This window comes from Anas acuta, chromosome 2 (assembly GCF_963932015.1).
Source record: "Anas acuta chromosome 2, bAnaAcu1.1, whole genome shotgun sequence".
NCBI lineage: Eukaryota > Metazoa > Chordata > Aves > Anseriformes > Anatidae > Anas > Anas acuta.
The window spans coordinates 30,970,401-30,983,778 of NC_088980.1; the positions used below are offsets into that span (position 1 = coordinate 30,970,401).

At 35.1% G+C, this 13,378-nt stretch overlaps 1 protein-coding gene across 11 annotated transcripts in view; it reads right to left on the minus strand.

Annotated features, from left to right (window-relative positions):
- CRPPA (CDP-L-ribitol pyrophosphorylase A) overlaps positions 1-13,378 on the minus strand; it is a 132,264-nt gene that overhangs the window by 78,434 nt on the left and 40,452 nt on the right. For all 11 annotated transcript variants that reach the window (XR_011093797.1, XR_011093796.1, XR_011093799.1 and 8 more), the window contains 2 exons: positions 7,994-8,098; positions 1,535-1,580 (listed from right to left, as the gene is read on the minus strand). Coding sequence is in view for 7 of the 11 variants with exons in the window: in XM_068674097.1 (XP_068530198.1) it covers positions 1,535-1,580; positions 7,994-8,098 (151 nt within the window). In the remaining 4 variants the exon portion in view is untranslated. The remainder of the gene's footprint in view (positions 1-1,534; positions 1,581-7,993; positions 8,099-13,378) is intronic.

Consider the following 13,378-nt stretch of genomic DNA (forward strand, 5'->3'; position numbering starts at 1 on the left):
CAATGCTCTGCCCAATGTACTCCAGGGGGCTGTCAGATCATCTTTGCTACAAAGGTGCATTGTTGGCTCCTGTTCAATTTATTGTTCACTGGGAACCCAAAATTGTTGTCTACCTTTCTGGTCTGTACTTCACCAGTTTGACAATGAGGACATTATGAGAGATCGTGTCAAAAGTCTTGCTGAAAACAAGACAAACAGTAGTCACTGCTCTCCTCTCATCAACAAAGATAGCCTTCCATGATGAAATTAATAACTAGTCAGGCATAATTTTCCCTTTGTAAATTCATGTTGATGACTCTAGTCACCTTGTCTTTAATATGCTTGGAAATCTCAAATCTGAAAGCTATAGTCCATTGCCTCTGAGAATCCTACTCAATGCAAGGTTTTCCAGAATTCCAGGCTGGCAGCTCTGAAGACATGAGCTAAGTCACTGTCAAAACCAGAACTTCTGAGGTTTCCAGTATCCTATCTCCATAGCACATTCCTGAAAAAATCAGTATGGTAGTTCAATAAATGCATATATTAGAATATGCAGCATTTGTTTACCATAATAACCAGAAATTTCAAATTTGTTGCATTCTTGGAGGTCAAGAGAAGCAGTGTGCAGAACATCATAACAACATCTGAGCTACGTTTAAGCTTTCTAGCTTGTCTACAGTGACAGAGCTGCACTCAGAATGGACTAATTTACACAAGCCAGAAGCTAAACTTACACTGGATCTTGTAACAAAACATGAGCCACCACAGTGACTCGCCATGACCTAATACAACATGGGTTTTGCTCTCTTTTCTTCAACAGTAACCACACTCCGCTCTCTAGAAGGACACTTTTAATCTGAAGTCCCTCTCTCTTCACCAGTTTAGTTTATCCCTCAGTTCTCAACAAGGACTCAAGCAGAGTCACAGTGTCTATCGGTCTACAGTAACCACCAATGTGTTCACTATGAAGTGCTTAAGGCTCCTTTTCTAGATTGTGTTAACTCTAGTCCCTAGACTGCTATTAAACTTAGCCTTTACACTATTAAACCACTGTATCATCACAGGAAAGGGTTAAAATCCAATCCAACAAACCATACTCCATTATTTTGCGTCTCTCAATATCATATCATTGTTATATCAATTTATGTAATAAGTCATTGTATGGAAGAGAATGAAGAGCCCTAAAGAGTTAACGTATATTTTTCAGTCTACTACTTAGATTAGAAAGATGAAACATATTCAGAATTGAACTGGAACTCAAAACCAAACATATTTGTTTATTGCTTATAAGCCATTCAAAATTAATCTTTATTTGATTCTGCTATGCACACAGTTTTTTACACGGTTCTCCATTCTAACAGTAGTAAAGTAAATAATAAAGGTAAATAATGCATAATATAAAATAAGTATCCCAGAGAACTAGCAAAAACAACTTCCCTAAGCACATTTTATTCATCATGAAACTTTTCTTAAGGACATTTAAAACAACAGCATATGAAATTCTAAATTAAACCCAGGAATATGCAAACTGACAGCCACAAGGACAAACACATACCCTTAATAATCGATTCAGCTGCATACAGATCCCGCTTGTAGGTCACCTAAAGGACAGACAAGCCTCATTAGATTTAACACAGCAGGAAGGAATGTAAAACCAATAAAACAATGCCCTGAAGGCAATTCTTTAAATTTGAAATACCATAAAGAAATGATATTGTCAATTTCTTAATTATGGTAAAATATCGCTAGCAAGTCATAAGAACAGTAGTTGCAAAAATTATTGGAGACTTGAGAGAAACAATTTTTAAAATATTTAGATCTGCTTAGAATTCACATGAAACCTACACCTATGTTTGAACCTTTAAAGAATCATGATATTATGATGTGGCACCTATTTTCATGTATCCTTTTCCACAATCTCTTTAAAAAATGTATTTCTATTCTACAATTTTATCATGAAACAGATTCATTTTGAAAGGACTTGTGATCATAAAAAACAGCCAGGGAGAAGCCTAGTTATTTCTCAGTAGTGTAAGACTATTATGGCTAATGAGACTCTTGTTTCCATATCCATGGCTGACACAAGGTATTTTGCTCTCAGTGCAAACTTGCTATACTCTATTATCCCTACCACACTTTCCAAAGGCACTGCCTGCCTAGAACAATTCTCCAGATAAGACCCATGTGTTTTTTGCTTTTAGTCATACCTCTTTATATTTGGCTGCAATGAAAACATATCTTTTGCTTTAGTTTACTTCTGATCAATTATCTTTGTACTTCTATCTCCTTCAAACTGTGTGTCCTCTCCAAGCTTTATCAGTAAAAGTGTATCAGACCTGTTAAACAGAGACTATAGCAGCTAATGCAGAAATGCACATGGTAAGAATTATCTTTTGAAATGTTTCAGTTATCCAATTTTAAATCTATTTAATGACTAGAACAATTACAGTCATCCTATTTTTAATTAAGACACCATGTAGCAACAAGTCGAACTTTGCCAACTGAGCATTACACTAGCACTACCATCTTTATGAGCCAACACTATGATCTTGTAAGACAGGTTTGGAATAAATTTCACAAAATAAGTAAAGTCGGTTGACATTAATTACATTAGGCCATTAACTCTTTGATAAACAACTTCCACAGTGTACCCTTATTTTGTTGACTCAAACTCACAGTCAAATTTATTCAAACTTCTAATTACTCAGATTTTTCATTATTTGTGATAACATTAATTTTCATTTGGTCCTCTTCAGCATCCAGTGTTCCAAGACTTTTTGAACATTATTGAACATTATTCCAGAATATTGCTGTGTCAGATATTAAATCAACACAAATACCTTGCTATTGAAGAATATTAAACCATCAGCTGCTTATTCCCAAAGGCAGAATAGTCTCAATTTTTAAACATCTCTCTACTTTTCTGTATTATAAACAAACTATACTGCATCTATCTAGTAAAGCTATTATGTTATATGGAATCCATCAATATCTGCTATATTAGGAAAAAGCTCAAAATTGTTGGCCAAGTTTTTTTGTTTTGTTGATTTAGGGATTTTGTAGTTCTGTTTTGCAGCATCACCTTCACTTTCAATAGTCAGGCTGCAGCTTTTAACTAGCCAGGTAGATGTTTAAAAATTCCCCAAAGCTGTTCTCTCTTAATGTTTAAAAGTTTTCCTCAAACTCAAACAAAAAATCCCATTTTGGGATTACAAAACAGTATTTTAAATGCAATACATAATTCTTTACCAAACAAAGATAGTAAAGGTATGATCACACATACAAAATTTGCTGCATTTTAGTTTAATGATGTATTTCCTTCTGTTATGCTAAGGTATCACACAGATCTGCCTTGTATGGGATATTTTTGTAGGATTAGAAAATAATCTTTCTAGAAATGGTGATGATTTTTACACTATCAGCATCTATCTTTATGTGTATATTGATCTTTTTAAAGTGTTGTTACAATGATATTTTTATCTGCATTTTACACACACACGGCTCCAACAATTACATTCTATTACATGATTTCATACTTGATTTAAGTCGATATTGCCCCAGAATATTTAAGGGCATTTTTTTTCAAAGGTGTCAAGTACAGACAAACTAAAATCATTGTGCTGATGGTGTCATTCTTTTTCCTTTTTTGGACATACCAATCCTAAATATGTTATACATAGTTACAATTATGTAACTACATTTATAATGCAACTTATAAATATTTATAACACTAAATACATCAAACTGTTCCTGCTTGGGTGTAGTCACTACAAAAAATTATTTTAATTTTGTAATTTCTTACCAGAAAATAAACAAACTATCTTTACCTTGAACTATAATGGACTTGGAAATACTATTTTTTTGTGCACCATTAGTAGACGCTAGTCCGCATGAGTCAGCAATGTGCCCTTGCTGCTAAGAAGGCTAATGGTATTCTTGGCTGCATTAGGCAAAATATGTCCAGCAGGTCAAGGGAAGTGATCCTTCCCCTCTATTCAGTGTTGGTGATGCTACACCAAGAGAACTGGGCCCAGTTCCGGGCCCCCCAGTACAAGAGAGAGACACAGACACACTGGAAAGAGTCCAGCAGAGGGCAACAAGATGATCAAGAGACTGGAGCACTTCTATGAAGAGAGGATGAGATCTGGGACTGTTCACCAAGGAAAAAAGGAGCGCTGGGAGGACTTTATCAGTGGGTATAAATATCTAAAGGAGGGTGCAGAGAGGATGGAAGCAGACTGGTGCTCAGTGCCAGGACAAGAGGCATTGGGCACCAACTGCAACGCAGGAGTTTTTCTCTGGACATCAGGAAGCCCTTCTTTCCCGTGAGGTAACTGAGCACTGGCACAGGCTGTCCAGAGACATTGTGGAGTGTCTTTCCTTGGAGATTTTCCAAAAGCCACCTGGACATGGTCCTGGGCAACTTGCTCTGCGTGGCTCTGCTTGAGCAAGGGGGCTGGACCAGATGGCCTCCAGGGGTCCCTTGCAACCTCAGCCATTCTGTGATTCTAACAGTTCTACCAGAGTGCCATCATTTCGGGAACGACTGAAGCCATTGGGACTACATCAATTCTTGGTATATATAATATTATGTATCTTAGCATCAAAAACCTTCATAGAAAAAAAAAAAAAAAAACAACCACATATTACAAATCACATTATTGTGACACCTAAGGAAAGAAAATCCTGCTTCTGAAAGGTAACAAATAGCAACAGCTCCTAACAATTTCACAGGGAAGCGCTAAGAAAATTAGCCATCTTCTGCACTTCATTAAACTGACAAACAGAGGAGAAGTGTTGCCTTCTTTAATGGTACTGCTCCCTGTCACCTGCCAAACACCCTGGTACAGAACGGCTAAACACTGTGGGACAGCGAGACCAATACCAGGGTGCTAGTCAAGCAGAAAGGAGCTATATTCCTCTGTAGCTTCTAAACTTATACATCAATTTGCTGCTGAAGCAATTTACTGTTTCGCAGACATCATTTTTATGCCCTTGACTTTGAATGCCCTGACAAGCTATACAAGGCATCGCTGATCCTTAGCTTCAAAAGATACAGAATAGGATGTAAGCAGGTATAGGTACTTCCATTATATGGCACCAATACCATTATTCATACTTTGTACAGCAGATTAGTTTTTCTGCACTACCCGCAGCACAGTATTTGCACATAAATAGGTGCTGTTACTACTGCCATGCTCTGCACACTACTGTCAACACTGAGACTCTTTCAACTGATCCACAATATTTTTGTCTTTTCTGGCTGGAACTCCTTTCCATGATATTCTCCATCACGTCACCAGCTAACAAACTTCCCTGATAACTGTGTGGAGCCTTGCTGAGGAGTCCAACCAACTGGGCTGTAAAAAAGGAGACAGCAAGTCTATAAAGTGATTATTCCCCTGTAGTCGGCACTTTTGAGAACACACCTGAGTACTGTTTCCCATTTCTCTCCAGTATAAAGCACTGGCAAATTGGCAAACTAGAAATGAGTCCAGCACAGGAGTGCTAAGATGGTGTGAAAGAACTTGGTTTGTTCAGCCTGAATAATAGAAGACTAAGGGTGAGAACAGGTCATATTACTGGTTATAGAGAAGAGTAAATTAGACTTTCTTGTAGCCTTTTGCTGCTGCCCTCTCATCCTTTCCCAGTGCAAGAGGCAGAAAGGGAAATGCTGATCAGATCTTATATTAAAAAAAAAAAAAAAAAAGTGTATCTTAAAAGGGTGGATAAGCATTGGAATTGTTCTAGAGACTATGTGGAAGTTCCATCCTTGCATTAACTTGAAACTCATCTGGACAAAGCCTTACACAGCCTAATCTAACTAACCTGGCCCCATTTTTAGTACCATGTTGGACCAGATGACATCCAGCTGTTTCTTTCAATCTGAAGTGTTTTGTCATTCTAAGTTAAAACACTACATTTCACCTGCTGGGCACCAGTAGAACTTACAGATAGCAAAGAACTAAATAAAAGTAAAGAACAAACTGAACATTATAGGTGTATTTTGTCACCTTTCAGGTAAGCACAATATTCTGCAACAAAAACAATGCAACCCTCCAAAAAGTAATATAAAAACCCTCCAAAAATTTAATACAAATATGCATAACACAATATGTCTCTTAGAAGACCAAATAGGAAAGCAGACAATAATCTGTTTCTGAAAGATTATCTCCCCAAAAAGATACTGAAAGAAGTATTGTATGCAACCAATGCATAACTAAATTTTGCTGCTAAATTGCACAGGAAATTTGAACTGCAGATTCAGGAAATTACTTTTCTGTGTAAGATTTATTGTCATATTATTAGAAATCATGTCCCATTGGAGGAAATTCACTGTCAGAGACAGATGGAGTGATTTGAGCTGCTTCCAGATCCTTCAACTTATGAATACAAAAAAGGGAACACTTAAAAATCGCATGACACAACAGCTACTGAGAAAGAATAATGTTCCTCAGTCCAAAACAATGAAGCAAAATATTTTAAAACAGCAGGGACATGTCACTTGGCACCTGAATACAAACCTGTTTTGTCAGTTGTTAGGAACAAATAGATTATCAGACAATGATGTTAACAAAAAATCTAAAAGCTTGTTTGATGAGATCTAAAATTTCCAGTCTTACTGAGTGTAATGAACTGTTCTAGAAGTGTTGCTAGAATGGTATTTGTCATCAGAGAAAATGCGATGCCTTCATAGAAAAAGTAGATGAAAAAAGGCAAAGGATTTAGAGGAAGCAGGTGAAAGCTAATTTCATAAAAGAATATTCTTAGTTTTATAGATATACATATATAGTTTTACAGATTCTCAGACTATTATCTCATTTAACATCTGTTCAAGTCTGTCTATAACAATGAGCTCAAAACTGCTCATAATAATCCAAAACCAAAATGAATTTAGTAGGAATTTTAATAGGAATTTCAAAGTTATCATTAGCACAATTTTAACTATAAAATATGCAGTATTTGTTGAATTTTAGCAAATACTGGAAGCCTATGTTATACGACAACAGTGTTAGGAGATATGATAATTAACATGAACAAATAATATGTTATTGACAAGGACGAGAAATTTTAATAATATTAATACCTACTAATACTTATTTTTTCCATTGAATTACAATGTAACTTAGCATGTGTGGTGATTATTTTATGACTAAAGAGACAATGGGAGGTTAAAGAGGTAAAACAACCCAACCAAATTCACCGAATAGGTAATGGTAGAGGCAGTAACATAAGTCAACTCAAGGTCAGAGGACTAAGTAAAGCAATAGAGTTTTTTTTGTAAACGTTTTGTAAAGCTGGCTGTTTTTCTTTCCAGAAGCCAGAATACAGTATTAGAGTTCAGGATAAATGTCCTTCATTTTGCATTTTGCTTTCTGAAATCCAAGTAAACATGCAGAAGAGTTATCAGAAACTTAACCCATGCTTTTAGCAATTTACACTTGTGACATGGTCTCCAACCGCAATGATGGATTTAAGCGAATATTAATTCCACAGCCATTACCAAATCAGTTACTCTCTCAATTTAAATTAAATTTCAGACAAAGCTCCATACTTCTATTTGAAAATAGCTTCCCAAAAAGTAGCTACTATTATCATAGACCCTGTTATCTTTCTTATTATCCTGTCTAGCAATATGAATGCTGCAAAGGTTGAGAACCTTAACCCATGCTCTGATCTTTTTCAATGATTTTCCTACTTCAAGACATAAGGGCTACTACTGATCCGCATGAAGAATGATGATCAGTGGGTGGTGTGGGAAGAACCTTTACTTTCTCGGGCTCCTGAATGTATAAGTTTTATTTCTTTGAGTATTTACACAAAGAAAGTTGGCCTCTTAATTTTTATAACACATTTGCATATTTCCATAATTCTGAAATTTGGAAGAGACAAGCCTAACTATTAGACTTTAAAACACATTTGAACTTTTACAGTTATATGAAATTTTGCTGAAGTGTCAATTTTTGTAACATAAACAGATGTATAAAAAAATAGAAATTATTACTGTATTTACCTTCCAGAGGTCAGCTGTTCCTTCAACAAGTTTCGCATTTGTTTTACAGTATTTCAGAGCCAGATGCAAACATTCAGTTCCATAATCCAGGTCATGGTCTGTACACTGTTGAAATTAAAAAAGAATGTCTTCATTAGTCTTAATAAAATCATACTTTTAAGTAATAAAATGTTTTCTTTTGGTAATTAGATCTTGCATTTCAATAGTCCAGTCCACAGTAACGTGTGCTATGTTTAGGATGGATTAGAAATAAAACCTTTCCAAGCTTATGCCTAATTCTAGATATTCAGCCAAGCACTACAGAATTACATAAACACTTTATAACCGCAAAATAATTTAACCAGGTGCTGCAAATATCTTGCTATACCTTTATATAATTGGCTAAATCAATAAGTTACATGTATAAAAACTTGATGGAGTTGAGGCCTCACCAAAAGAAATCATCAACCTTGTAGTGAGGTATAAGAACAAGGTACTTTGAGGTATAAAAACAAGTACAAAAGCTAAATAAGGATGGGATTTTCTTCAAATGCCAAGTCTGTTGTGTTTTTTGTTTTGTTTTGTTTCGTTTTTCTTCTAAGATCAAAAAAGCACTATAGTACCCAAGAACCTCCATATTCTTTACATGTTCTCTTCTGTATTTTTCTACAGTTATTTTCACACAAAACAACTGCTCCATTAGCTTTCCAAAACACAAATTTCTCCACTCCTTAGCCACCTAGAAAAGTCATTGTTCTCTTAAAACACACACATACCCCAGGCAGTTCAGCTTCCTATAGTTAGTGATTATATGAATTTTATTACTGGAAAACTCAGTGAGGAACAGAATCTCTCTTAAGCCAAAACAGTACCAAAAGCAGGACCTGTGGGCTTAGCTGAGATGACTACTTCAAGACACTTTGGACTGATTAAGATAAATCAAGTTCTAATCTACTTTCATATTGTTAAATTATCAGTCCATCGAGAAACATGAAGTACATATAACAAGGACCAATTTAAGATGAAAGACTGTTTAAAATGGTCTTCCACAAGAATGGATGTATTTGTTAAGTTAGTCACAGGCTACCTAGCCCAGGCAGTATCCAGCATCTAATAGAGGCTCACCACCATATAGAAATAAGACAATCCTATCTTGTTACTTTTACAGTATACTTTGTTGGCCTCATATAAATCTATTACCTTGGCTTAGGAAATTCCTAAACTAAAAAAAAAAAAAGTCCCTGAGGGATATGTTGAATGAGAAGCAACTTCCTTAACAGTCCTCAGTGAGTTAAACAAATCCTGAATTTACCCAATTATCTTTGAACAGCAGCATGCTTTTAGCACCTGCATCAGGAAACACCATACTTTAAGCCACACACTGCAATACAAGACGTCTGTTCTTTGCTTTGTTTCATCTCTTTTCATCTCATGCTCTGTTGTTTTGGCAGAACACGAAGTGCCAAACCACCTTCCCTGCCCTCCAAAGTGCTCCATCACATCTCTTGTCAGTTATGCCTTTCCATGGATAGAGAGTTTGATGTTCACTCCTTGTGTGGAAGCTATTTCACAACTTCACAATGCTTTTGCCCTTCTGTAAAACAATCCCAGCTCTAATACAACACTCCTGTGGTAGAAGCATTAGAACTGTACATAACATCCAAGAAACAAGACTTAAAATGGCATAATTTAAGGGAAATTTAGATTAGATATAGATGTTAGGAGGAAACTAACTCAGAGGATGGTGAGGCACTGGAACAGGTTGCCCAGAGAAGCTGTGGATGCCCCATCCCTGGAGGTGTTCAAGGCCAGGCTAGATGGGGCTTTGAGCAACCTCATCCAGTGGGAAGTGCCCCTGCCCATGGCAAGGGGGGTTGGAACTGGGTGATATTTAAGGTCCCTTCCAACCTGAGCCATTCTGTGATTCTATGATAATGGTTCTCCTGCCAGTTTCCATTCCTTCCGTAACCATTTCATGAGCTGTATGACAATTATCCCTCTCTGTGTATACAACCTTATCTACATTTGCCTATCAATCTTATATTTCCTTTTCAATGTACAGTCCATAACTCTTCTTAGTTCTCAACTCTTCGCATCTCTACTACCTAGGAAAAATGGGTATCACCACTTCCTGTTCCAAATTATTTATAAACAAAATACACAGATCCCAGCACATTTTCACAAAACTATACCGGTGATTTCTTTCTATGAAAACCGATGTACTCTATCTTCTTTCTTATCTTTTAACTAAAAATTACACTAAGTCCTTCCCTCTTTTTCCAAATCTGTTCAGTTTCCTTAGCAAGCCCTTGGTAAAACATACTAATAAAAAAGCAGGCTGTTGTCAGCTTCAGCAACCTCAAACAACATGCTGGTTGACTCCAGAAAGACCAACAATTAACTGCAATGCACAGGCTTTCCTTTACAAGAGCTGAAATAACCCTTCAAGTGTGTGAATTTAACCACATATCAAAACAATTCCAGTGTTTAGAATAGAATGTGGCAGTCCAAATGTCCTCAATAATTCATAGTGTCCTCCAGCATTCAAGATTGTCAAGAATGCTGAAGTCGGTTAAGGAAGATCCAAAGGAGAGTGTTGAAAGACAACTCACCTTGTTTATTTGCTCAAGAATCTTCATTTGCTCAAGAATTTTCATTAAAAAGCAGAATTTTTTTTTGTTTGCTTCTACTCTTGTTTTATAATGCATCAGTGAATTTCAAGGAAATAATTAGCATTATACACCTGAATTATATTACTAATATACAGAGGTGTCTTAGAAAAAACAGTTGTCACTTTTATATTTAGTAATTTCTGTCAGTTTAGATAACTATCATGACTGCAATCAAAAGAGGATCATTTTCTAAATTCCACTTAGAAATAAAAGTTATTTAACTGTTCTCTACACCAGTTTTTAAGAGATTTGAGTACCAAAAAAAAAAAAAAAAAGAGAGAGAAAAAGACAGAAGAAGATAAAGTAATTTTAAAAGAAAGGAAACCTCTTTCAGAATACTAAAAAATAAAAAAATAAAAAAATAACAAGAAGACACTTTGGAATAGTTTTAAATAATGAAGAAATTATTTCTATTCTTTAAATATTCAAGAAATAAAAAAGGTCAACATAAAATGTAAAGGAATAGAGAATGCAAGCTCCAAAATAGGTAAAACAGAGTGTTCTCTTGCATACAGAAGTCCACAGATAAATTACCCATTAACTTCGGATTCCTAATATGTTTTTTTTGTTGTTGTTGTTGTTTTTTGTTTGTTTGTTTGTTTTTAAAAGAAAATTGTATGGTAGTATGCAAAATATTATCTACTAACGTGTACAACATACAGATTGAAAAGCATTTATTTTTCTTTTGCCTCAGAATTGAAGAAAGTTTCAGAAATTTTTCTCTCTGAAGTAATTTAGTGTTAATTAAATTTAAGCTATACTTTAAATATATGTGTAACAAATGATATTAGGACAAGACTAAGCAATTCCAACTTTTTAGCAAGGTATTAATTATACATAATTAGTAGGGAGTGGAGCAGTTCCATAAATGGGATAAAGCATCTTGAGGGTATTGCTGACTTCAAGGGCAGAAATATGACACAAAGCAAAGTAATAATTAAAAACATATTTCACTAACACTTGTACATCATGACATTTACCACTCTAATTATCTGTAATTGTTTAAACCTAAACATATTGTCACAGTGTACTCTCCTGCACGTCTAATATACTCATGTCAGAGAACAATGAAATGGAAGCATCAGCTCAAGACCAGCTTAGTTTATATATTATTCACAAACTAAACAGCTCCATACATGAAATTTAAATCTGTATTTAAGATGTACAATGTGAAAGCTTCTGCACTGCTCTAAGAAATTCTATTACTGAATTCAAGCATTGTCAGGGAGTGCCTATAATAAAAAATGGTAGAAGAGAGGAATAGAGGAAAATTCCTACTGACCCAGGCATGTAAAAATTAGTATCCTATCCTAAGTCTTCTATATTTATTTCATTGTACATTTAGAGTTAATTTACATTACAACCATCTCTTTCAAAATCTTACTATTTCTAAACTCTCTTTTTGACTGAAAAACTTTTTAACAAAGTTTGACACAGTGCAGTTAACCATCCTTGTCATGCTCACACAGCTCTGTGAAACAATAGACATAGTTTAAGCTTCAGACCACAGATTTGAAATGGTGGAAACAGCTGGAAATATTGGCACAAAACATATCCACAAAAGGGAAAAAAAAAAAAAAAAAAAAGATTTGTTTAGCTCTTTAAATGACACAGAAGGAAATACGTTATTTAAAAATGCTTTTGATCTGTTGAATATTCCAAGACATTCTAATAGGTAGTTTGGGGGATTGTCTTTTTGTCTTTTTTGTGGGTATTTTTTTTTTGCTTGTTTTCCAAGACTGGATGTTTGAATGAAGTACTATGGATGGAGTGAGATCCAGATTTTAGCATTACACCGATTTTTCTTCTTCCACCCCCCAAACTAGTTCCAAAATATTTTGATAAACAGTATTACTTCCTAAGAAGCAAGCTATCCTGTGGTTGGCATAGAACAAAGGCTTAGAGAAAAGAGCAGCAATGTAGACAGCATCTCATGGGACTTCCCAAACATCCATAAGCTAACTTTTTTCCAATATCCCATTTCAACTGCTTGAAGTATTAAAGTAGTAGTATTTAACAACAAAAATGATTTAACTCTTAACATACATAATACTTCGTTTTTTATTGATAAAAGACTTTGGACAGATACTAGGAATCTCATTACTTGATCTGATTACCTGGATCTGATAAAAGCAGAACTAACACAGATCCAATACAAATTTTCGTTACAATACTGTCATTTTCTTATTGTTTCATCATTCCTGAATTGCTATGCTTACAAAATAAGGGAACAAAAAGAATAATTTTTACATATTAATTGAAAGAAAGTCTTCACATTTGCTCCTTTACATATGTACTTTTAAAGCCTGTATAGAATTGGTCTTACTTCTCTAAGCAATGTCTGTGTCATCTTTAGTACTTTTTCCCTTGTTACCAATGGTTAGCACCCCAGTTTTACTTTTCCATGCAAACCCATTCTACAACAATATCAGAAGACTTGCAATTAAAATGCATAACTAATTAACAATAGCAGATCTTTATGATTTTTTCCAGTTCCTTTCCACTCAAAAGTTTCCACTGCTGAAGTGCCAGAGTACATCATAAACAGACTATTATGCAGCATCAAGAACGTTTTAGTAAGTTGAATAAGAAGTAGACACACTTGCTGAATCTAAATGTCTTTTTTGTCATCATATATTTAAGGATTTTTTTTATTTTTATTTTTTTGCCATGTTCACTACCAGAAAGTGCTGAATTTAAGACAGCTGTAGTTGTGGATCTGCTGCAAGCATTC